Source organism: Scyliorhinus torazame, chromosome 9 (assembly GCF_047496885.1).
Source record: "Scyliorhinus torazame isolate Kashiwa2021f chromosome 9, sScyTor2.1, whole genome shotgun sequence".
Taxonomy (NCBI): domain Eukaryota; kingdom Metazoa; phylum Chordata; class Chondrichthyes; order Carcharhiniformes; family Scyliorhinidae; genus Scyliorhinus; species Scyliorhinus torazame.
Genome location: NC_092715.1, coordinates 48,737,603 through 48,764,314, shown reverse-complemented (window position 1 = coordinate 48,764,314; position 26,712 = coordinate 48,737,603). Strand labels below are relative to the sequence as shown.

Here is a 26,712-nt window from a genome sequence, read left to right as displayed (position 1 = left end):
GTGGTGATTGGGTCCTGCACAGGTGCGATGGTTTCCAGGGTTCCAGTGCCAAGGTGCTACCCAATGGCCTGGGAGACTCCCCCAGGTGCTGTTGCCAGTGGTCCAGGTTTGTGGGAACCAGTCATAAATGGCACCCGGTCGAGGCCTTCCCAGTCCTGGGATTTCGCCCAGCGCGTGCGAGATAGAGATTGCGACGTCTCACGAGGTATGGTTGAACCAAACGCGACTGAGCATCGCAAATCTCGTGGAGAGGCCTCTCGTGAGATTCAATGGCCTCATCGCAACATCAAGTCGGGCGCAGCGAGGCCTGTAATTCACACCCCACATTGCAAAACCGAGTTGGCGATGTGGATGGCTAAAGGTGAACACCATGATTGTGAATTTCCAATGCATCTGGAATACACCCTTTCCCCAACCGATAGAAGTATGTATATTTTGAAATCAATTCTACACTGAAATGGTGATAAATTTAGCAAATTGACCAAGTGTAGGCAGGGAATTCTTGCTCTGTTTCCTTAAGTATTACAAGTTCTCATCAAAAATTGAACTTAAACAGAAATTAAACTCACCACCAGAGGGGAACATACAGGATTTGTGGAAGTGACAAGGCCACCAACAGAACCCGCCAATCCCGGATAAAATATGCAAAAATAGATAAAATAACATAACCGACTGCAACAAAAAGGCAGGCACCAACTGTCCCAAAAGCAATCCTTTCAGCTTTGCCAAGAATCTCACTTCCTGTTGAAGAAATATAAAAATTAAAGCACGTTTGAAAATCAATAACTTGAATTAAGTGACAAGTCACGGAATCGGCAATTTCCAAATATAATCGGTAATATTTTGTGTAAAAACAGACTAGGAATATCTTGTACTCAATACTATGTTTTGAGTTGCAGGTTCCACATTTGATCTCCTGGGCACTTTCCATTCAACTTATCCCCCATCCTAAAGTGAGTTTGATACACCATGGGGAAAGACTGGTCATGTCCCAATTGCAATTGTTCAGATCCCGATCCAGAGATTCACCGTGTCTGCTCTCCCTCCAATTCTTTAAACCCCCCATCCCTGCTCATAGGACCCCCAGATCTCCCTACCCTTGCCATCCACAATCCTGAACTTCTGCTTTCTTCCCACCCAGACAAGACCTCCAGGATCACTTATCTCCCTCATCATCTGGCCCCCAAAGTCCATTCCCCAATCTTGTTCCCCATTTCCCCCCCCCCCCCCCACCCCCTTCAGACTGCCATTTTCCAACATTCTCCTGTCCCAACCAACCTAGAGGTCTCCCCGAGCCCCTCTTTAAGGGGTGTGGTGCTCCAGGTCCCTAAACTCCTTTCCACACCCTCTTACTTGCAGTGCTCCACATGCAGGGGATTTTCTCTTGGTACTGTGGGATACGCATCAACATATTTCCATATCCTCGGTTCTATGCCCAGAAATTCACAGAATAACTCACAGAAAATCAGTGCCAATCGCCTAGCTCTTAAAAATATGTAATCAACACCACTGGAGATCGGATTTGAACAAGGTACAAAGAAAAGTACAGCACGGGAACAGGCCCTTCAGCCCTCCAAGCCTGCGCCAACCATGTTGATCGTCCAACCCAAAACCTTTTGCACTTCCGGGAACCATATCCCTCTATTCCCATCCTATTCATGTATTTGCCAAGATGCCCCTTGCACGCCACTTTCATACCTGCTTCCAGCAGCGAGTTCCAGGCACTCACTATCCTGCATAAAACACTTTCCTCACATCTCCTCCAAACGTTGCCCCTCACACCTTAAACCCATGTCCCCTAGTAACGGACTACCACCCTGGGAAAGAGCTTCCGACTATCCACTCTGTCCACGACACTCAATTTTGTAGACCTCTATCATTTTGCCCCTCAACTCCACCATTCCAGTGAGAACAGAGTTTATCCAACCGCTCCTCATAGCTAATGCCCTCCATCCCCGGCAACATCCTGGTAAACCTCTTCCATACCCTCTCCAAAGCCTCCATACCTTGTGGTAGTGTGGCGACCAGACATGTGGTTGACTCCGAAATGACCGGTCAGTTGTATCAAACCACTAAAACGTCAATAAAAAGTAATGAAACTGGACTCTGCACTGGACCCACGCACCGAAAACAACAGCAAACCCAGCCCTGTCGACCCTGTAAAGTCCTCCTTACTAACATCTGGGGCTTGTGCCAAAATTGGAAGAGCGGTCTCTCAGACTAGTCTGGTCAAGCAAAAGCCTGATGTAGTCAGTCACAGAATTGTACCTTACAGTGTCCCCCACCATCACCACCCCGTCCCACCTACAGTCCATCCCACCAATTAGGACACTGATATTTGGCCTCCTGGTGGCCAAGCTTACCTGCCGCTCATGGGACCAGAATATTCCACCCAGTATTTCTCCACTCGAGTGGAGAAGAGCAAAACTAGGAGGCAATCAATAAAGGATAGTCAGTAAGAAACAAACAGGGAACTCGGAAGAAACACTTGTACGTGAAGTGTGTAGCTCACTACCATCAGGAGTGGACGTGAACAGTATTGATGCATTAAGGAGAAACTGGATGAACTCATGGGAGAGGGATATACAGTGTCAGGGAAGAAAGACAGGAAGAGGAGCAGGAGTAGACTAATTACTCCCTCGAGCCTGGTCCTCAAATCAACAAGGTAATGGCTGATCGGAGATCCAGGTTATGACCACCGCCACAACTACTGCAAAACAACCTACTGTGAAAAGCCCCTAGTCGCCACATTCCGACACCTGTTCAGGGAGGCTGGTACAGGAATTGAACACGCGCTGCTGGCCATCTTCTGCATTACAAGCCAGCTGTTTAGCCCACTGATCATTCAACTCAATAGCCTGATCCCCTTCTCTTTCTCTCCTCCTCTCTCCCCCCCCCCCCCCCCCCCCCCCCGCGCCCCCAATATCCTTTGATCCTCTTCATCCAAAGTGCCCAAAGTTTTTTGCCCCTGGGTGTTTCTCAACTCTACCCATACAGATTCCATATTGTCAGAGCGAATATCCTTCCTCACATTTGCATTAATACCCTCTTTAATCAGTCCTACCACTCCTCCGCCTATTTCTTTTTGTCTGTCCTTTCGAAATACAGAATACCCTGGATATTCAGTTCCCATCCTGGTCACCCTGCAGTCATGTCTCCATAATCCCGATGATATCATACCCGATTACATCTTTTACGCAATTAGTTCATCCGTTTTATTGCGAATACTCTGCACGTTAAGGCACAAAGCCTTAAGCTTGCCTTTTTTAAACTCGTCTCGCTCCCAATATTTTTCACTGTGACCCCTTTTGCATCTGGCCCTTGGTTTCTCTGCCCATCATTCCCTCCTCCTCTGACTCTTTCCCTAGGTACCCATCCAGCTGCCATTTTAGTTTAAACCCTCCCGGACCACAAACAAATACTGCCCCAAGAACATCAATCCCAGTCCTGCTTTGGTGTAACCAGTCCAGTTTATACTGGTCCCAACTCCCGAAGAACTGGTCCCCAGGAATCTGAAACCATCCACTTCACACCATCTCTTCAGCTATGTATTAATCAGATATAGCCTGCTATTTCTACTCTGGATTAGCACGTGGTACTGATAGTAACCCCTAGATTACTACCTTCATGAGGTCGGACTTCTCAATTCCCTGTATTCTGTTTTTAAAATCTCATCCCTTGTTTTTTTAAATCCTTGGTACGGATGTGTACCACAACCACTTGCTGTTCACCCTCCCTCTCCAGAGTGTCTTGCAACCACACGGAGATATCCTTGACCCTAGCACCAGGGAGGCAACACCATCCTGGAGTTTAGTTTGCGGCCACAGAAACACCCATCTATTCCCCATATAACTATTGCATTTCTACACTTTATTCCTCCCCTCTGCAGCTGAACCAACCATGGTACAATGAATTTGGCCGTTGCTGCTTTCCCCAGAGGTCGTTCCCCTCGACAGTGTCCAATGTGGCATATCAGATTTGCAGGTGAATGGCCACAGGAGATTTCTGCATTGCCTGCCTAGTGGTCACCCGTCCCCTTCTTGCGGAGTCTGAGTCTTCAGTGTGGCTGCCTCTATAAGTGATATCCACAACACTCTCCGCCTCCCGGATGCTCCCCAGCCATCGCTGCAGCTCTGAAACACAGGTTTCCAGGAACTACCTGGAGACACTTCCTCCATACAAGCTGGTCCTGGGCACTGGAAAATGTTCCTGGCTCCCACATGGAGCAAGAGAAGCAAATTAAGGCTTTGAGCTCTCCTCCTTTGACTTATCCCTCTAAATTAAACCTTAAAGATGCTTGATATTAGATTAAATCCAATTCTCCATGGCCCTTCTTTCCTCGTCACTACCAATTATAGCCCTTTATAAACCATAAAAGTATTTTCAGCTGTGTGATAAAAGTTGTAAGGACTTACTGACGTTACTCACTTCTTAGCAATTGGCTCTCTCCCTTATAACCTCACTGCAGCAGGGCAAGAACACTTCCTGAATATGTAAAAGGTAAAGCAAAGAGCACCTCTTCGCTCTCCGCACCAAATTCTCACTGCTTCAAATTCCCAAGTTTAAAACTCACTCTGGTAGTGCGTGATGCCAGACGTGGCCTCTCACACTGCTCATGTGTAAAGCTCTGTGAGCATGCTTTGGAGCCCTTTCTTAAATAGGAATGTCATCCCTTAATACCAAATCACAAATTTACAATTGATCTCACATCAATTGCCATTCACAGATAGTTCTAAACTTTTAGTACCCTTTGTATGCAGAAGACTTTCTGAATTTTACTCCCAAATGCTCTGATCGTGGTTTATTAGGTTATGCCTCCGTAGGCCTGGATTTTCCAGTAGGTTCTCGCCATCCACCTGGTCGGTTTCCTTTGGTATTTTCAGAACTTTGATGAAATGTCACCCTTATTCGTGCAAACATCAAGGAATACACCCCTGGTCTAGATAATTTCATCATGTAAATCAACGAGTCCTGCAAATCTCATGGGGCCATTAAAACCTTGTTAAACTGCAGTCCTCAAGAGTACACCATGCATGGCCTAACCAGGGCTCTGTATAGCTGAAGCCCAATTTTAAGTAGGCCTATTCGAAGAGGGCAGAGGGACAGCAAGCCAGAGATTTGGGAAGATAGACATCCAATTTTGGAGAAGATACAGTTAAGGCAACATTTGAATGTTCTTCCAAAGCGAGAGGGATAGGTTGGTGCAATGCAAAACAAGGGATTCAGTGGCATAGTGGTATTGTCACTGGACTAGTAATCCAGAGACCCAGGTTCGAATCCCACTAGGGCAGTGGAATTCCCCCCCAAAAAAAAAAAAAAAAAAAAAAAAAGGAATTAATAGTCTAACAGCGACCGTGAAGCCATTTGCCAATTGTTGTAAAAATCCATCTGGTTCACTAATGTCCTTTAGGGAAGGAAATCTGCCATCCTTACCATGGTGCATGTGAGACCCCAGACCCACAGCAATGTGGTTGACTCAAATGTCCTTAGCGACTCCCACATCACATGAACGAATTTTTTTAAAAAGGAACTGGAAGAGCAGGTTGGACAGGTATGGTGGGACAAAGATAAAGATTTTTAGAATTCAACTGATTGAGGATATGGGCCCAATAAAGGCTGTTGTGAACCTAGTCTTGCGATAGGATGGGAGCGGAAGATGTGAGAGGATGAGAGTGTTATAATATCCACTCATGTATATAATGAGATGCAGACAGGCAGTCTTTAAACGTTTTTAAGAAATAGATAGATACCTTTCTAAAGAATAAAGGATTCGGGGATATGGTGTACGGGCCGGAGAGTGGAGCTGAGTCCACAAAGATCAGCCATGATCTCATTAAATGGCGGAGCAGGATCGAGGAGCCAGAGGGCCTACTCCTGTTCCTAGTTCTTATGTTCTTATGATTGACACATAGGATGACCAGTAAGCATACAACACAGCCCAGCCAATCACCAGACAGGACACTACCACTATAAAGCCAGAGGGCACTAGGTTTCCCGCTCTCTCAGGACCCAGCTGCGGAGACAGTCAAGAGTCCACGAGCTAGCAAGCACAAACACCATGCAGTAGCTAGTAAGCCTGGTCAGGCTACTACAAGATCACTCGTCAGATTAGTATAGTGTCAACCCACAGCTAAATATGTACAGCAGTTCAGCTAGTTGAATAAAACGTGTTGGATCTTCTCCTGTGTTTGACGTCTGTTTCTAACTTCCCTGCATAGTGTGCAGTCCACATCAAACCAACCTGCCTAACACAGTGAGCATTTGGGTTTCAGACAGTTTTAACAGTCATTCAGACTCGAAATGTTAGCTTCCTTCTCTCTCCACAGATGCTGTCGGACCTGCTGAGACTGTCCAGCATTTTCCGTTTCTGTTTCAGGTTCCAGCACCCGCATTAATTTGTTTTACTGAGAGTGTTATTGCTGATGTGGAAAAGATGGGGAATGGTCAATGGATAGGACATGGGATTTGAAGATTACCTGACACACCTTTTTGTTTATTCTCAAATGCACAGCCAGGCACAAGTTCCTATTTTGGCATGAGCGAGTGTCACTGGCAAGGCCAGAGGTTTTGCCCATCCCCCAAATGCCCTCGGGTTGAGTGACTTTCTAGGTCATTTCAGAGGGAAGTTAAGAGTCAACCACATTGAACATATAGTGAACCAGATGGGTTTTTACGACGAACAATGATGGTTGCATGAACAACTTTACTGGGGCGAGTTTTGCAATTTCAGGTTTATTTATTGAATTTAAATTCCACCAGGTCAACCCATGTTCCAAGAGCATCACCCTGGGTCTCAATTCCTAGTCGACTGCACCTTCATCTTCCAAACTGCAAACACTGCTTCGTCCAATTGATTTGCCCAGACAACATACATACTAAAAAAGGGAGAAATGATTAATGCACAGTGAGAAGAGAATGAAGAAACACCGACTTTAGCGCAGCATATATAGTAATTTACAAAGAATCTTACCCAAAATAAACATTACGATGTATCTTGTAATTTGTGCAAGGCCAACAATAAAGTACAAGATAGCAAACATCTCCCAGCTCTGAGCGGTCACGAGAAAAAGACTGAAGACTGCGTGCACAGCCATGGATATAAACAAAATGATTTTTCGGCCATACCTTAAGAAAGCAAGAAAACAAAATCAATTTAAACCGGCAATAATACTTCTTCAAACATCAGATACCACTTCGTATCAAAGGATATGAAAATGACCAATTCACATAGTAATCAGATGTAGGGCTATGAGGCTCCCGGGTTGGATTCCCAGATCCCCGGTCGGCAATGGGGCGGAGAATCCCCAGTGACACCAAAACCGGGTGCGGCGCGGCTTTCGCGATGCTCCGCCTCCTGAAAAGCGGTGTAAGCACCCTGTATCCATAGCGTCCGTACGTTGGCGGAGGACCTCCCCGCGATGCTCTGTCCCCAACTAGCAGAGTTCCCGAAGGCGTGGGTCTCATGGTCTCACCCATCGGGAACTCAGCATGGCAGCTGCGGACTCAATTCAGCGCCGCCACAGTCAGACGATGACGGATGCACGGGCAGCGGTGGACGTTGGGGGCACTGTCGTAGGGCGGTCTGGGGCACGCGAGCCAGCCGAGGGGGGGGGGGGGGAAACGACTATTTCACAGGCCGGATCCACGAGTGTCACCCGCCATGAAACAGTGCAGCTGCTGCCGTGTGCGAGCACAGCCACGGACCCAGCAATTCACCAAGCTGTATCGGCAGCTAGAACCGGGCGCTTTACGCTGCCCCCCTGCTAGCCCCCAGTAAAACGTGGAATCGGTGGCCGTTACATGACGATTTTTCTGTGGAGACAAGTCACCAGAATGGAGAATCCAGCCCCATATTCCTGAATGAGAATGAACCAGATAGCCAGCTTTTCATCGCTGCCCTCAAATATAAATCACGATAAAATATGCAGGTTGAAATACTTATTACCCTTTCTTTGGGCATGGCCCTGGTGTTTCTGCAGTCCTTACACTGGTGTTGTACAACAATGGCATGAAATACAGAATTTCAGGGTTGAGACAGCAACAACAAAAGGACAGTGATACAGTTGGATACAGTTCCAGGTGAGCTCAGAGGAAGAACAGGCTTGTGACGGAGCCCTAGTGCTTCACAGCAAAACCAGAATTCAATGCCACACTAGCTTGGGGGGAGAAATAAAAACAAGCTGCTTTTACAGCCAGGAGAGCCTCGCAGTCAAGGAGGCAGACATGTCAAGGTCCTCGTTGAAGTTTGAAGTAACCTTCAGACTTTTGAAAGCTATGCAAGGTCAGAAGGGGTCAGGGCATGATTGAAATGGAAAGGATCTATGACACCTAAACATCAGGAGGATAAGGGAGCCAAAACAGAATCGTCTCACTTTGTAGAGAGCACAAAGACCAAAAGAAAACACCACTGATGGGAAATTGAAATCGAAAGGACAAAGGCTTTCCTCAAAAAGCAAAACTCTTCAAATAACGATTAAATGACTGTGGATAATGCACTGCAGTGTCTGTAATTGTAGCATAAGGGTCTATCACAAAGGGTTAATGTGGGACCGAGTACAGTACCATGCACAGTGATGTAACAGAACATACGATCCCCACCTAGGAGTGCAAGTGTTGGACAGAGCAGCGTGTAGAATCAAGCATGGAAACAGCTCCTAGCCTGGATCTTTACTGAACCGGTGTATATATTTTAGTGTAGCTGATAAATACTTACTGTTGAACTACTCAAGACTATGAATACCTTAATAGGACCCACCAACCTAGGCCTTACAACAGTAATAGTGGATATGCCAGGAGTAGGGACGATGATTGGGCAGCACGGTACCATAGTGGTTAGCACAGTTGCTTCACAGCTCCAGGGTCCCAGGTTCGATTCCTGACTGGGTCCTGTCTGTGCGGCGTTTGCACGTTCTCCCAGTGTCTGCGTGGGTTTCCTCCGTGTGCTCCGGTTTCCTCCCACAGTCCAAAGATGTGCAGGCTAGGTGGATTGGCCATGCTAAATTGCCCTTAGTGTCCAAAAAGGTTAAGTGGGGATTGCTGTGTTACAGGGATAGGGTAGATGAGTGGGCTGGAGTACGGTGCACTTTGCAAGGGCCGATGCAGACTCAATGGACCAAATGGCCTCCATCTGCACTGTAAATTCTATGATTCTATGATAATTTCACATCCACGGACGTGGGCAGGAGCAGTCACCAGAATGCCCAGCTCAATATTGCCCAAACTGCTGCACCACTAAAAGAGCTGCACCAGGGAGCTCTCACACAGGAGCCAGAGGAACCTTTTCAAAACGCATCATCAAAACCTCCATGAAGGTTAATGAACATAGCACAAAAGGAGGCAGATACCCAATATCCAAAATGGCAATCAACCATTAAAAATGGTATCAAGACCAAAATAGACATCACAGCCCATCGTAAACCCAGAGCCAACACTGACAACTCAATTCCACACTACCATCTGCAACAAAGAATCATCCTCGACATGAGGGATTGTCAATAGCGTGCAACAAATCCACTGGAGTAGGAAAATAAAATCCACAAGTCCTACAATTGGTTAATGTAAGATTCTGAGAATTTGACTAATTTTTTGAATCTCGAATAACCAAGGATTTTATTTTGCGACCACTGGTTTGGTTTTGATGTTTTGTTGGGCAATTAACAGTCGAGGAAATGGAAAGGCATTCATTAACTGTTGATTTTCATACCTTTATTGTAGGGCTCGTGTGAAGGCATGTTGACAAGAGAATATGACTTTATGGCTTTGGAAGGAAATGTAACTTCTGGGGGTTTATGACTCATAAATCATGGGTTGTGGGTGACATAACAGGATTGCATCCCATAGCCAATAGGAGGAGTGAATTTAGACCAACTCAAAAAAAAAGGAAGGAGGAATGGGAGTCTGAGGGATGAAAGTTGAGAAGTGTAATTTCCATTGGCAGTGATACCAGAGCTTGGTGGTACCAGAGCTTGGTGGTACGTCTCTTCTGGACACAGCTCAACAGCACTAAGACAAAGAAAAAAAAAAAAAAACAGGTGGCTTGGCCATAATTTTATATCATGGCCAATCCACCTAACCTGCACACGTTTGGACTGTGGAAGGAAACTGGAGCACCGAGGGGAAAGGGGAGAAAGTGCAGTGCAACTCCACATAGACAGTGACCCAAGGCTGGAATTGAACCTAGATCCCTGGAGCTGTGAGGCAACAGTACTAGTTATTTGTACCTCGCCGGTCAGACACCAACTGAGACTCTAGAACTAGAAATCAACACATTCAAAGTGGTGTTAAGTAAACAATTTTTGCTTTTGTTTTTTTTAAAAATATTTTTATTCTCCATTTTCACATTTTCTTCAGAATTTACACCCCACCAACAAACAATAAACGGTAACGAATACAATGTCAATCCCCTCATCAACAACAACGATCCCGTCCTCCCACCACCCCAAATAACGGCCCACCTGACAATATAAGCATCAAATAAAACTAAACCTCCCAAGAAGGAAAAAAGAAAGGAATCAGGAACCGCCCCTAGTCACCATGGCCAGATATAGTCCTCCCTCCCAAACCCCCCTAATATTAAACGCCATCCAATCCCCGAAAGAGTACCGTGAATGGCACCCATGAATTGTAGACAACGCCCACCCTTCCTCTTGTAAACTTATTCCCCCCCAACCTCAGTTCCTTCCCCCAACTTTTCACCCCGGCTAGACTCACCAAAACCTGTTGTACCGGGCTCCGATGACCGCAGCCCCTCCCCCCACCTCACTCCCATTCACTGGCCGCCTTAAACCAGCCAGCGTGGAGGCGCCCGGCCGGGTCTCCTTCCCCCTTGCCCAGTCCCAAGCTCCTTCCCCCTTGCACAGTCTCCTTCCCCTTTAGCACACAACCCCAGCATACACACCCAAGCCTCAAGAACCATCATTGCAAATGAAAGTCCCAACTCTTCCCTTGTCCAAATATACAGCGTCGACTCATTTAGTACATACACCATAAAGTTACATGAGGCTACATCGGTACACGACCCGCTCTCAGTCCCATTTCTCAATTCGGTCACAGTCCTTCTGCCTTTGCAAACTCCTCCACCGCCCCAAAATAAAGAGGTCCTTGGATTTGTAGGTCACCCTCAACTTAGCTGGGTATACTATGCCGCACTGCACCTTGCTGATGTACAGTGCCTTCTTCACCCGGCTGAAGGCAGCCTGCCTCCTCACCAGTTACACCGTATCTCCTGGTATATGCATATACCAGCACCAACCAACTACACCACCTGCTTCTGCTTTGCCCAGCACAGGACCTTCTCCATCAGCCTATACCTACGGAAACAGTTACTACTCTTGGCGGCTCACTCGCCTTCGGTATAGGCCTCTACGACAGATGAGCCCGATCCAGTTCGTATGGAGAGGGACCGTCCCCCTCCCCCAATAGCTCTGCCAACAACGTGGCAAAATACTCAGTCGGCCTCAGGCCTTCCACTCCTTCGGGCAGACCCACAATCCTCAGATTCTGCCACCTGGATCGGTTTTCCAGGTCTTCCATTTTGGCTCGCAGACCCTTGTTGGTCTCTTTATCACCTTCCGCAACTCCTTTCCCATCGAGGCGAGTTGATCACTACACCTCCTTCCCCATTGAGGGGAGTTGACCACTGTGCTGCGATAATACCTCTTCCACTTCCTTCAGTGTATCACCTTGCTCCCGCACCTCCGCCGCCCTCACCGGGGCAATTGCCTCCTCCACCAGCACTTTGCAGAAGGAGAAGGGCAGTGGCGGTTTCTTCATCGCTTCCATGTGCTTTGTGAACTGTTTTTCCAAGTTTCACAACCATCACTTTGGTCATTTCTTCTGCTGTGAGCGATGCTGCCTCCCCTGGTGCTCCAGCCTCCGCTTTCCTTACAGTTCCTGCGCTTACTTTTCCACTCACCGGCGGACTTTCATTAACCCCCTTTATCACGGCCGGTTTCTCTTTCTCTTTCTTCCCCCCCCCCCCCCCCCCCACCCCCAAGCCTGGACATTTCTCCTCCATGTCTTCTTACAGCTTTTTCAGCCTCCGTTGCCCCTGGGACCGGGCGTTAAAACCCCAAAATGTTATTCCCGAGCAAGAGCCCTCCAGTGTGCGGCTGCCTCCTGCGCACCGTCACCGGAAGTCCCAAATAGACGTATACCTCTCCCATTATCACTGCACGGGGAGAGTGCAGTCAGCGAAATGACGGTACTCCCAAGGCGCTTTTGTTTTTCAGAACCTCCCAATCTTCATCCCAAAGTCATTTTTCAGGAAAGTTAATGCTTTGATTTGGGGGTTTGCGTGGGTGGGGAAATCCCAAGGGTAAAGAAGGTGCTGTTGGAAAGGGAGTGCTGGGCAGGCTGGCCTTGCCAAATATGGAGATTATTGGGCAACGAATATAGCCATGATTAGGAAGTGGATAGTGGGAGAGGGGCCAACCTCCTGCAGGGGCACGGGATTTGGGGCATTGTAGATGGCGTGTCTGCCTTTCTCATCGGCCAAGTATTCCACGAGTGCAAGGGGGGGGGGGGGGGTGGCAACAGGCAGGGATCAAGCAAACATGTTTATGGTGGGGGGGGGGGGGGGGCGGGGCAGCTTTGAGTTTAGAGGAACTGGAGGAGGAGTACGAGCTGCCCAGTGGGAATGGGTTCCAGTACTTACTGATGTGAGGAAGCAGGTGGTGTCCTTCTCAGAGCAGCCGCCCCCGGGCTACAGGATAAGATGACTTCCAAAGCAGGACTTCCAAAGCAGGAGTGAGTGAGGCTCGATGTGTCTGAGATTTACAAGGAGGTAATGGACCGGGGGGGTTGGGGGGGTTGAGAGAAGAGCCTCAATAGGGGAATTCAAACAAAGTGGGAGGAGGGTGAATGCATCTTTGTTGTGTGCTAGCTTTATTCAGTTTAAGGCAATAATAATCATAATTGTCACAAGTAAGCTTACATTAGCATTGCAATGAAGTTACTGTGAAAAGTAGTGTATATGGCATTATGGGCCAGGGTTTAGAGAACCCCAAAGTGTATCATGGAGTTCACCTGACCCACAACGTTTAATAGATTGTGGTATGGGGAGCACATGGCCCACTCTACAGGTGTAGTACCGCAGAAACGGAAAAGTATTTTTTCAAGCAAAACAATGTTTATTCTATGAACTCAAGTTAACCTTTTCAAAACATACAGTGAACATCTCAGCAACCATCAATTCAAATACAACCCCCAAAGAATACAACACTAAGTAATCCTTAATAACTTCCCAAACAACATCCAGAAGACAAAAACCCCTTTTAACACATTAGGTTTAAATTCACTATTGAGAACATTTATAATTCTGAATTCACCGAACAAGAGATAGTCTTTTCCAGCAGAGAGAACAACAGTACACCTGCTTTGTCTGGCTTCAGCTCCAACACTGAAACAAAACCAAAAAAACACGACACCCAAGTTTTTCTCAAAGTGAAACTAAAAGCTGACAGACTGCCCAGCTCCACCCACACTGACATCACTGCAGTAATAAACACCCATATCTTAAAGGTACACCACTACAGTTATTCTATAAAAACACCCATTTCTTAAAGGTACTCTCACATGACAAGGGCACATATGATGGTGGCATGGATGAGTAGATGGACGGCAGGTGTGGGCAGTGCACGGGGAGGCCTGCGAACAACAAGCACATGTCCGAAGCTGAAGGGGTTCTGGCAGGCGTTTGCGGATGTAATGTTTGAGGTGGCCCCGAGTCCAGAAGTGGCGATATTTGGTGTGTCGGAAGACCCAAGAGTCCGGGGGGGGGGGGGGGGAGAAGAGAGAGGAGGCTAATGTTTTAGCGCTTGCCTCCCTGGTAGCCTAGAGTTGGATTTTGCTGGAGCGGAGAGACTGAGCCGCCAAAACCAGGGGTGTGGGAGAGCGACCTGACAGAGCTGGAGAAAATTAAGTTTGCCTTAAGAGGGTTAGTTGATGGGTTTGCCCAGAGATGGTAGCTGTTCATTGGTTTAAATCAAAGAGAATTGAGGTGTCTGCTGTCACCCACCCTTAGTGGTTCAATTGTAATTCTCCCGGACTCAGAAGGTTGAGAATTTGAGTCCCACTCCCAAGGGCCAGAGTACAAGAAAGCACTGAAAAAAAAATCTCAGCAGGTTTGGCAAAATCGGTGGAGTTTGTTACAAAGAAAAGGAAACATGGCTGCAAGAGCTGGTCAGAGGTGGTTTTCAGCAAGCAATTCACAGGAAACTCCCCAAAGTCAGTCAACCATCCACAAAGGCACAAGTGAGGAATGTGATGGAATACTCTCCACTTGCCTGGATGAGTGCAGCTCCAACAACACTCAGAAGACACTAGACAAAGCAACGGGCTTGAATGCCACCACATTATCAACCCTGACACCCATCACTACTGGCACAATGTAGCAGCTGTGTGTACTCTCTACAAAATGCACTGTTGCAAGTCGCCAAGCCTCATCTTCAAAATCAGTGCGGTCTTGCCCTAGAAGAGGAAGAGCAGCACAATGATCGGAGGACCACCACCAAAGATCACCATCTGCAGGTTCTGCTCCAAGCCAATCACCACCCTGCCTTGGAACTATACTTGCTGTTCCTTGACAGATGGGGGAGCGAGTTCTGGGATTTTGACCCAACAACAGCACTGTGGGTGTACCCTACACCTCAGGGACAGCAGTGATTCAAGGCGGCAGCTCATCACTACCTTCTCAAGGGCAGTTAGGTACAAGGAACAAATGTTGACCAAGCCAGGAGATGCCCACATCCCAAGACCAAATAAAAGAAAAACACTTCCCTTCCTTATAATACGAACCAAAGGCACCAGCTAGGCAAATACGAAAAGTGTCTTACGATTTATTGACAAAAATTAACAGCAGCAGCTATACCTATCTGAAACTTGTCCGGAGATGAGTGAGCCGCACAGCATTCCAAAGAAAAATACTGATGCTGTAAATGGTCCTTTCCATTTATCATCACAAACAAGGTTCCACTGAAAAAGAAATTCAAAAGTCATTAAAAAGCAGAGTTATCTTTTATTTCTGGAATACAATGAGTTTGTTAAAAGCCATGGGTTGGACAGGGCAGACAACATAGTGATTTCCAATCAGAGTTTAGAAAACGTCACATGGGTGATGCACGATCAATGACCACTAAAGCGAGGTTGTAGTCCAACTGAAGGCTTTAATAAACTAGATGTTTCCCCCAGCAGCTCAGGTACAGAAAGGCAGCTACTGGGGCGGCACGGGCTCTTATACCCAGCCTTGCAGGGCGGAGCTACCATACATCCTAACCAATAGAAAGCATACAGTTTCCACCAATGGTGCTCCAGCCTATCCAGTACCGTAATACCTATAATACCACATTCACCCAGTTAAAAAAAAGTCCAGTGGGGATGGTGGCCTATACTACAAACATGGCAACGTGGTAGAATTAGTTATGGAGGTACTGTAATACCTCCGTCCAGTGTTTAGTAACTATTTACAATTCTGACAGCATTTGATGATTTACATTTACAGTTTACAATTTAAAATGGAGCAATCAGTTTACAGCTTACACTTTAAAATGAAGCAATCAGTCGATCGGGGGCCCTGGTCGTCCTCTGATCGGCAGAGACCCCGGTGGAGGCACGGGCGTCTGTGACTCCGGGAGCATGGCTTGGATCTCCATGGCAGCTTCGGCACCCCTAGACTGCGCTGGTGGGGAAAACGGTTGACCTGGGAAGGGAGCGCCGGCGGGTGTGGGGGCCTAGACTGGGCCGGCGGAACGACCGATCCTCCTGTAAGGTGCTGCGGTGGAGGGGAGGGTGGGACTGGGGTGTGCGTGGGGTTCCGGCAGGCGCCAGGTCTCGTAGGGAGACCGTATCTTGTCGGCCATCAGGGTACACCACGTAGGCGTACTGGGGGTTAGCATGGAGCAGATGGATCCTCTCGACCAACGTGTCCGACTTGAGCACCCGCACGTGTTTTCGGAGCAGGATGGGTCCGAGTGCTGCCAGCCAGGTCGGGAGCGACGTCCCAGAGGAGGACTTCCTGGGGAAGACAAGGAGACGTTCGTGAGGTGTCTGGTTGGTGGTCGTACAAAGCAGTGACCAGATGGAATGGTGGGCATCCAGGAGGACTCCCTGCCAGCGGGAGACTGAGGTTCCTGGACCATAGGGCCAGTAGGATGGTCTTCCAGGCCGTTCCATTCTCCCTCTCTACCTGTCCGTTACCCTGGGGGTTGTAACTGGTCGTCCTGCTCGAGGCAATGCCCTTGCTGAGCAGGAATTGACGCAGTTCATCGCTCAGAAAGGAGGACCCCCTTTCACCATGTAGGTTAGCGGGGAACCCGAACAGTGCAAAGATGCTATGGAGGGCCTTGATGCCTGTGGTTGCGGTCAAGTCGGGGCAGGGGATGGCGAATGGGAACCGGGAGTACTCAGTCATGTTCAGAAAGTACGTGTTGCGGTCGGTGGAGGGGAGGGGGCCTTTGAAGTCCATGCTGAGGCGTTCAAAGGGACGGGAAGCCTTTATCAGGTGCGCTCTCTCTGGTCAGTAGAAGTGCGGTTTGCACTCCGTGCAGATTTGGCAGCCCCTGGTGGCAGTCCTGACCTCCTCGATGGAGTAGGGCAGGTTGCGAGTCTTGACAAAATGGAAAAAGCGAGTGACCCCCGGGTGGCAGAGGTCCTCATGGAGGGCTCGGAGGCGGTCCACTTGTGCAGTGGCACGTGTGCCACGGGACAGAGTGTCAGGAGGCTAATTTAGCTTCCCGGGACGATACAAGATCTCGGAGTTGTAAGTGGAGACCCTCCACCGCAAGATCTTGTCGTTTTTTTGCCCCGCTATGCATTATCGAACATGAAAGCAACCGACCATTGGGTCAGTGAGGAGAGTGAATCTCCTGCCGGCCAGGTAATGCCTCCAATGTCGCACAGCTTCCACTATGGCTTGGGCCTCCTTTTCGACTGAGGAGTGGCGGATTTCGGAAGCAGAGGGTACCAGAGAAGAAGGCCACGGGTCTGCCCGCTTGGTTGAGGGTGGCCGCCAGAGCTACGTCAGACGCATCGCTCTCGACCTGGAAGGGGAGGGACTCTATGGCGTGCATCGTGGCCTTTGCAATGTCTGCTTTGATGCGGCTGAAGGCCTCTATCGACAGGGGAAAAACCTGGATTGGATATGGGGACGGGCCTTGTCCGCATAGTTGGGGACCCACTGGGCATAGTAACTGAAAAACCCAAGGCAACGTTTCAGGGCCTTGGGGCAGTGAGGGAGGGGGAACTCCATAAGGGGGCGCATGCGTTCAGGGTCGGGGCCTATAACTCCATTTCACACTACGTAGCTGAGGATGGCTAGACGGTCGGTGCTAAACACGCATTATCCTTGTTGTATGCAAGGTTAAGGATTTTTGCAGTCTGGAGGAATTTCCAGAGGTTAGTGTCATGGTCCTGCTGGTCGTGGCCAAAGATGGTGACATTATCGAGAATTTTGCCTGTAAACCTTACCAGTCTACCATTCGGTCCATCTCGCGCTGGAAGACCGAGACCCCGTTGGTGACACCGAAGGGAACCCTTAAGAAGTGGTAGAGCCGCCCATCTGCCTCGAAGGCAGTGTATTTGCAGTCACTGGTGCGGATGGGGAGCTGGTGGTAGGCAGACTTCAGATCCACCGTGGAGAAGACCTTATAAATGCGCAATCCTGTTCACTAGGTCAGATAGGCTGGAGAGAGGGTACGTGTCCAGCTGTTGGTCATTGACTACAGTCAGACCATCATCCTATGCTTCTCCCCGGTCTTTACCACCACTGCTTGAGCTCTCCAGGGGCTGTTACTGGCTTCAATGACCCCTTCCCTCAGTAGCCTTTGGACTTCTTGACCTAATAAAGATCCGGTCCTGGGCACTGTACCGTCTGCTCCTGGTGGCGACGGGTTTGCAAACAAGGAAGGCGGGTCAACCTTAAGGGTCGCGAGGCCGCAGACAGTAAGGGGGGGGGGCAATTGGGACATCGAATTGGAAGGTCAGACTTTGAAGGTTACACTGGAAGTCTAAACCCAGGAGTATAGCCGCGCAGAGGTGGGGAAGGACGTAGAGACGGAAATTTTGAACTCCATTCCCTGGACTGCGAGGTTGGCTGCACAAAACCCCTTTATCTCCACTGAGTACGAACCGGAGGCCAGGGAGGTTTTTTGATTAACGGGGTGGATGAGGAGAGAACAGCGCCTTACCGTGTCGGGGTGCATGAAGCTCTCCGTGCTCCCAGAGTCGATTAGGCAGGACGTCTCGTGTCCGTTGATGAATACGGTCGTTGTAGCAGTTGAGAGAGAGTGTTCGAAGTCGGGACTGATCCAGGGTCACCGAGGCTAATCGCAGCAGTTGAGAGTTCTCTTCGGGCAGTGTATGGTTAGCAGAGTTGGGGTCCTGGGGGTTCATACAAGATGGCGGCTCCCATTGGTCGCACATGACTCGGGGTGCACAAAATGGCGGCGCCCATCCCCGCATGGGCCTGACATACCCACACAAAATGGCCCTTTTTGCCGCATCCCTTGCAGGTGGATGCGCGGGCCGGGCAGCGATGGCGGGGGTGCTTGGCCTGCTCGCAAAAATAGCAGCGGAGCCCCCCGGGGTTGCCAGGCCGCCTTGCAGCGCAGGCCTTGGGGGGGGGGGGGGAAAGAGAGAAAAGAGAAAGAGAAGAGATGGGGAAGTCTCGGGGTCGGCCGCAGAGGGGTTCCACACTGCCCAGGGAACGTAAGCGCGGGCGTTCCTGGAGGCCACGTCCAGGGAGCCTGCAAGGGCCCCATGTGTCCCCGAGACCCAGAGTGTCTTTTTCTAACAGTCGCTGGTGGATTTGAGAGGATAGCATACCTGCCACGAAAGCGTCCCAGACAAAGAGTTCATGGTGTTCGCTCGCCGAAACTTGCGGGCAGCTGCAGTTTCTCCCCAACACCAGGAGTGCACGGTAGAATTCTTCCAGCGATTCCCCAGGGGTTTGTCACCTTGTTGCAAGCAGGTGCCAGGCATAGACCTGGTTTACTGGGCGAATATAGTGTCCTTTTAGCAGCTCGATTGCTGCATCAATGTCTTCCGCTTCCTCGATGAGGGTGTAAATCTCCAGGCTCAGCCTGGAGTGCAGGACTTGCCGTTTCTGCTCTCCTGCGGGTGTGCTTTCGGCAGTCCCGAGATACCCTTTAAAGCACGCCAGCCAGTGCTTGAAGATTGCCACTGAGTTCGCCGCGTGGGGGCCGAGTTGCAGACACTCCAGCTTGATTCGGAGCTCCATCCTTTCTTCTTTAAAAAAAAAAGCTAGCTTATTAAATTGATGCACGATCAATGACCACTAAAGCGAGGTTGTAGTCCAACTGAAGGCTTTAATAAGCTAGATGTTTCCCCCAGCAGCTCAGGTACAGAATGAAGGCAGCTGGGGTGGCACAGGCTCTTATACTCTGCCTATCAGGGCAGAGCTACCATACATCCTAACCAATAGAAAGCATACAGCAACAGCTTCCACCAATGGTGCTCCAGCCTATCAGGTACCGTAATACCTATAATACCACAATGGGAAAGCCAGTTTTTGCCCATTATATCGTGGATACTCCTGTCAGTTCAACAAGTGTTCAGTGAGGGCAACTTTCAGTTTAACTTGGTGTCAAATCTGGAATTGCAGGTCCAAATGCAAACATTATAGAATCAGTGCAGAAGGAGGCCATTCAGCCCATCGAGCCTGCACCAGCCCTTGCATAGTACTTATGCCCGTGCCGCCACCCCTTCCCCGTAACTCCACCTAACCTTTTTGGACACCAAGGGGAATTTTTCATGGCCAATCAACCCAACTTGCACATCTTTGGACTGTGGAAGGAAACCGGAGCATCCGGAGGAAACCCACACAGACACAGGGAGAACGTGCAGACAGTGTCCCAAGCTGGGAATCGATCCTGGGACCCTAGAGCTGTGAAGCAACTGTGCTAACCCCTGTGCTACTGTGCCATGAGGAATGAAAGTACTGCCTTTGTAGGGAGCAGACTTCCTTCTCTAAATGTGATTACCGAATGATATACTCCATTTGTATCTATCCAGGATCCAGTGGGGTCCAACTTACAGGCTCGGAGATTAGCTTTCAGAATGTCTTTACATCAGAGTTTGGAATATTCTTTGGTACAGGTCCCCACTGTTCAGCGGACTGTCGAGTATTGCCAGTGGTGTATAGGAATCCTCCATGTGAACCACACAGCTGACGCAGCAATGGGTACCTTAGGGGTGGCATGTGGCACAGTGGTTAGCACTGGGACTGCGGCACTGAGAACCCGGGTTCAAATCCCGGCTCTGGGTCACTGTCCATGTGGAGTTTGCACATTTTCCTGATATCTGCATGGATTTCACCCCCACAACCCAAAGATGTGCAGGTTAGGTGGATTGGCCAGACTAATTTGCCCCTTGGAGAAAAAAATATTGGGTAATCTAAATTAATTTTTTATTTTTTTTTATTTTTTATTTTTTTTAAATTGGGTACATTACATGTTGCAAGACCTTGGGTGTTGGGAATTTGCGCCGTCTCAGGATGTTGCAGGTAAATCTCAAGCCGCAAAAGGTGGAATGCATCTGTAAGTGATAACAGGTTGCCCCCATCTTTGAAGTGATGAGAGGAATACTGCCTGGAAGTGTTTTTGGTCTCGAGAGACAACTTCCATACTCTCTCCAAAGCCGGTGGGTAAACCTGCCAAATATGGGGCTTGCGTCTGCCAGGTGCTGTTGAAGCAGAAGTTCTGAACCAAGTTGGAGGAAAGTAGTGTGGCAAGAGGCAGGTTAGTACAAGATCTCACCTTTTTTTTTTTTCCCCCCCAGACTAATTGTAAAGCCAAAACGTGCTGAAGATTAGGCACAGCAGTCAACAAGCACCTGGGTGTTCTCTAGAGTGTGTGCTATCAGAGCACAGTGGTCAGCAAACCTTAGTAGCTGTCCTGGAATTTTTACGCAAGCCTTCAGCCTTTCTGACTGAAGAGGTTGTCGTCTCTCCTGGATTGAACATGTACTTCTATGGAAATATCTTGGGTGTGCGTACAACAGCATGGCCCAAATGTAAATAGAAAACAGAACTGGAGCCTTATGCAGCCTTGCTTGATTCCATGGATGACAGGAAAGTATCTGAGAAAGGCAGCATCACACTGGCCATCATTCGGTCATGAACAGAGATGACCCCGATCACCTGTTCAGAACAGCCATATTTGCACTGCACAGATTACGGTGTGAAAGGCCTTGGCCAGGTGAGCAAGCACCATGTAGAGACTCTTGTTCATGGGACTTTTCTTGTGCTGCAAAGATAATGTTGACTGCTCCTCACACAGCATAATAGCCACACCGAGTCCATAAGATGAGTGACAACACAGTTGAAATGAATCATTGCAGGAACTTTTCACGCTTTGGAGAAAAATGGTTGTCGCAGAGACTTCCCTACAGTGCAGGAGGCCATTCGGCCCATCAAGTCGGCTCCAACCTTCAAAAAGGGCCCCCACCCTTTCCCCGTAACCCAGCCTAACCTTTTGGACACCAAGAGGCAATTTAGGATGACCAATCCATCTCGCCTGCCGGTCTTTGGACTCAGCATCCAGAGGAAACCCACACAGACACGGGGAGAAAGTGCAAACTCCACACAGACAGTCATCCAAGGCCAGAATTGAACACTGGTCCCTGGCACTGCGAGGCAGCAGTGTGCCACCATGTCACCCCTTTAGTCTGCACAGGGGAGTTATTGGAGTATCCAAGTAGCCCTGTTTATAAAATAATGAAAAGAAGATGGAAGCTCTGATGATAAAGGAAAGGTCAGCACAGCAGTGAGAAATGATCTTGGTTCAGAAGGTCAAGATGTAGAATCTCAGTGAATTTAAGAAATGGCACAGGAGGGAAATTAATGGTGGGAGTGGTTTCGAGCCCCCCCCACCCCCTCCCTCCCAATAGTCGTATACTGACCATAAATCAAGTAGGACTAGCAGATTGCAAGAAGGGCATTGCAATAAGAATGGGTGATTTTCATCTTCATATAGATCTGATTAATTCAAATTTAACCTCAAGGATGGGTTATATGAGTATATGAACAAGGGTGTGAAAACAGAGTTGGGTAAAATAGATTATAAAGTGGACAGAAGAGAAGCAGTAGCAGATATTTCATAAACCTCAAATCAATTCCAAGATTGCGAGAGGGATGCACCATCCGTGGCGAATCAAGGATGTTAAATTTGATAAAGAAAAGATCTATAATGCTGAAAAGGTTAGCGGTAGGTCAGAGGACTGGGAAAACTTTTAAAATCAGCAAAGGATGACTATACAAAAAAAAAAAAGGGAGAAATTGGAGTGCCAGAGAAAGGCAGCGAGAAATATAAAAACAGTAAAGGCTTCTACAAGTGCTCTAGGCCCAAATCTCTCCAGTTGCTCCATCAATGACCTTCCGTCCTGAAGTGGGGATGTTCACTGATGGTTGTACAATGTTCTGCATCATTCACAAACCCTGGTATACTGAGCAGTCCATGCCCACATGCATCAAGACCTGGGCAACATTCAGGGCAGCTGAGAAGTGGCAAGTAACACATTTGTTCCACGTCAAGTGCTGGTGAAGATAATGTCCATCGCCCGTGACATTTTAATGGCATAACCATCACTGAATCCCCCAGTATCAACATCCTGGGCATTGACATTTCAAACAGAATTAGACTATTCATATAAATGCTATGGCTAAAAGAATATCTACAATTCAACAGAACATTTAATAAAATGGTGTGCAATCAGCAAAGTGGTCTCATGGCTCTGTTCCTGGCATGCTCCTTTGGTGTACATCCAAATCCATGGCTATCCAATCATCTCCCACACCGTCTTATGCTATGCCCAGTCTTGCTTAATCTGAAGTTTACCTTACGATCTGTTTACAGTCTTCTGTCTGGGATGACAATCCAATTGATTCAAGAGAAATCCCAGAGTGTTTTTACAATCCAGGAGTTTGAGGGCTGCAAAAGGGAGAGGATTTAACAAGTGACGCAGTCTGCAGGCACATCGCTGTTGTACCTTGGGAGGTTAAGGCCCCCCTTCACAACCTTGACCTTCAGGTTAAACCAGCTCTAGTCAATGTTCATCTGGAACTATGGCGAGTTAACCTTGCCTTGGGATGGTTTGCTCTTTTGAAGATGCTGTTGCAATGTAAATTGTTATTGTTACAGTCGACAACAGGGTGTTCATTTAAGAAAGTCAACATCCACTTTTGAGAGAGCATTCTACCATTAGGACAGTGGGGCTCCAACTCTGCCCTTCACCACTTTCTTTTTTAATTGCTCCACCAAAGGTCACCGTGCCTTTGTCACCTGATCCCAAAGCTCTGGAATTCCCTCCAGGCTTGTCCCTTTTCTGCAAGACTATCCACAAAAATGTCTACTGGAGTTCAGGTGGCGTATTGTAACCTTGCGTTCTGGAGTTTAAAAATTTACCTTTTGACCCTGGTGGTGAAGTCTTGGGATATTTCGCTCAGTTAAAAAGGCACGATGAAGTTGCTTTGATGTTGTTGGATAGAAATGTTGTTTTTGAATTCAGCTGCATTGCAGGAGATGGTAAACTGATGATTTTTCTTTGATAACGTGTCAGTAGTAGCACCCATTCAGCAACAATGGGCAAAATCTTGCAGATGATGGAGGTCCTGGCTACCAGTTAGGCTCAGCCACATCACCTCTTTCAGAAGACCCGTTGTACCTTATTGCACTCTGGCATGGCAGGTCTACCCTCAGGACTGTGCACCCGAGGGGTGAAAGACCAGCCTGCCGATAGCTGCCAGTACTATACCCACCCAAGGCCTCTGATCGAGTGGGGATGGTCTCTCTCCTTCCGAACAGGCACGGTGATTCTGAATGAGGGATTCCCCCCCCCACACCAGGATTTTGATAGTGGAAGATTCAGCAATGGTAATGCCATTGAATGTCAATTGGAGATGGTTAGAAATTCTCTTATTGAGCTTCCGGGTGCGGCGATGACCAGCTGAGTCGCACGTTTCGGCACCTCCCGTTGGAACGGACTTTTGGGCTCTTATTAGGAGCCCCAACGGCAATTTTTGATGGCTAAAACCATTGTGTGGTGAAATAGAAGGGAATCCCCCCGGATATATATGGAGAAAGGAGAGTAGTGGCTGGATTGCAGAGGATCCTCAGGAGCAGCGGCAAGGAAGGGAAGCACGAAGCAAGATGGCGGCGGAAGGAGGCCGTTCGGTGTGGGGCCCGGAACAGCAAGAGTTCCTGCGGCGGTGTGGAGGAGCTGAAGAAGGAGGTGTTGGCCCCGATGCTACAGGCGATTGAAGGGCTAAAGGAGGCACAGAAGACCCAGGAGTTGGAGCTTCGTGATGTGAAGGCAAAGGCTGCGGAGAATGAGGATGAAATACAGGGCCTGGTGGTTAAGACAGAGACGCACGAGGCACTGCATAAAAGGTGTGTAGAGAGGCTGGAAGCCCTGGAGAATAACTCGAGGAGGAAGAACTTAAGAGTTTTGGGTCTTCCCGAAGGTGCAGAGGGGGCGGACGTCGGGGCATATGTGAGCACATTGCTTCATTCGTTAATGGGACCGGAGGCCCCGACCGGCCCCTTGGAAGTGGAGGGAGCATATCGAGTCCTTGTGCGAAGACCAAAGGCAGGAGAAATACCTCGAGCCATAGTGGTGAGGTTTCACCACTATAAGGACAGGGAGATGGTCCTGAGATGGGCGAAAAAGACACGGAGCTGCAGGTGGGAGAATGCGGTGATCCACGTGTACCAGGATTGGAGTGCGGAGGTGGCGAGAAGGAGGGCGAGTTTCAATCGGGCCAAGGCGGTGCTACATAGAAAGAAAGTTAAATTTGGAATGCTGCAGCCAGCGAGACTGTGGGTTACACACCAAGGGAAACATCACTACTTCGAGACGGCAGAAGAGGCGTGGACATTTATTGTAGAGGAAAGTTGGACTAGACTGGAGAGAGAAAGAGTTTCTGTAATAAAGTAGTGGGGGGATTGTATGGGACGGGGAAGGGGGGGGGGGGGGAAATTCTCTATTCCCCTCGTTGGGGGGGGGGGGGGGCATGGTGAACTGTGGGCACCGGTGGGGAAGGAGGGGGAAAGAGAGAGGGAGCTGACCCATTAGGGGCGGGGCCGAGTGGGAAACGCGGGCTTTGTTCCCGCGCTATGGTAATTGCGGCGGGAAAGGGAGTGCAGGAAGGAGGGGGCCTTACACAATGGGGGGCCAAGGATAAACGGGGGAAGCAGAGGTCAGCCAGAGTTTGCTGACTTCTGGAAGTAACATGGGGGAAGCAATTACGCTAGAAAAGGGATCTAGCGGAGGGGGGGGGGGGGGGGGGGAAGGGTTACTGCTGCTAAGGGAAAGGGGGAGCTGTTATGGGGCAGGGTGGTCGGGACGGGAGGACACCGTCGGGGGGACAAACGGGAGCGTGGGAACCGGGTGAGGAGCTGACCTAAAAAAGGGGATGGCTAGTCGACATGGGGGGGGGGGGGGGGTCGGTAAAGAGCCCCCCGACCCGGTTGATCACGTGGAATGTGAGAGGGCTGAATGGGCAGATTAAGAGGGCAAGGGTACTCACGCACCTAAAGAAATTAAAGGCAGATGTGGTCATGCTACAGGAGACGCATCTGAAACTGGCGGATCAGGTCAGATTACGTAAAGGATGGGTGGGACAGGTATTTCATTCGGGCTTGGATGCGAAAAATAGAGGGGTGGCTTGTAGCGCACAATGACTTACGAGAGAGACGAGTAGAGATGAAGTCGATGAGGCTTTATTAAGCGAGACTTGTCCCCAGCAGTTCAGCAACAGAATGGAGCGGCAGGGAGAAGCTCGGGTTCTTATACTCCGCCTTCAGGGCAGAGCCAGGAGTCAACAGCCAACCAGGGCCTGGGATCTGTCAGCCAATAGCATCACTGCTTCACAGTCCCACATGACCCCTAATACATACTACCACATTCACCCCTTGTTAAAAAATGAACCCGGCGGGGTGGTGGTTCGCATGGTGGTAGGGGTTTACAAGGCTGGTCCTGGGAGGAGATTTTCGGTCATGTCATTGCAGTTTTAGCCCTACACTGAGTTATGTATAAGGTTTGTGAAACTTTTTACAATATTAGTAAGAGAAACATTTTTTGTTACAGTCCAACAACATTCTTGGTGTCACGCCGATACCACGAGTCGAGCGGGCGGTCTGGTCTTCCTCGTCGATCGCCTCAGCCCCGGTGGTGGTGCAGGTGCTTGTTCCGGCGTTGTCGTCTCCAGGAGCGTTTCGGTGTTTGTTCCTGTTTCACTCCTGGGAGGAGGACCGATCCTCCCGGGAAGGGGGCGGTCGCGGGGTGCGCCGGTGGCAGGGAGGGGATGATTGGTGCCGGGGGGGGGGGGGGGGGGGGGGGGGGTGTTGCCGGCGGGCGCCAGGTCTCGCAGGGAGACCGTGTCCTGTCGGCCGTCAGGGTACGCCAGGCGTACTGCGGGTTCGCGTGGAGGAGGTGAACCCTCTCGACCAACGGGTCCGACTTGTGCGCCCGCACATGTTTCCGGAGCAAGATGGGTCCTGGGGCCACCAGCCAGGTCAGCAGCGATGTCCCGGAGGAGGACTTCCTGGGGAAGACAAGGAGGCGCTCATGAGGCGTTTGGTTAGTGGTGGTACACAGCAGCGACCAGATGGCGTGGAGAGCGTCCGGGAGGACCTCCTGCCACTGGGAAACTGGGAGATCCCTGGACCGTAGGGCCAGTAGGACGGTCTTCCAGACCGT

General features: G+C 49.3%; 1 protein-coding gene across 1 annotated transcript in view; it reads right to left on the bottom strand.

The window, feature by feature from the left end:
• The window catches only part of LOC140429181 (organic cation/carnitine transporter 2-like), a 55,609-nt gene that overhangs the window by 19,642 nt on the left and 9,255 nt on the right, over positions 1-26,712 (bottom strand). The window contains exons 2-4 of the mRNA XM_072515849.1: positions 14,870-14,973; positions 6,971-7,125; positions 570-741 (exon numbers count right to left, since the gene is read on the bottom strand). Coding sequence (XP_072371950.1) covers positions 570-741; positions 6,971-7,125; positions 14,870-14,973 — 431 coding nt within the window. The remainder of the gene's footprint in view (positions 1-569; positions 742-6,970; positions 7,126-14,869; positions 14,974-26,712) is intronic.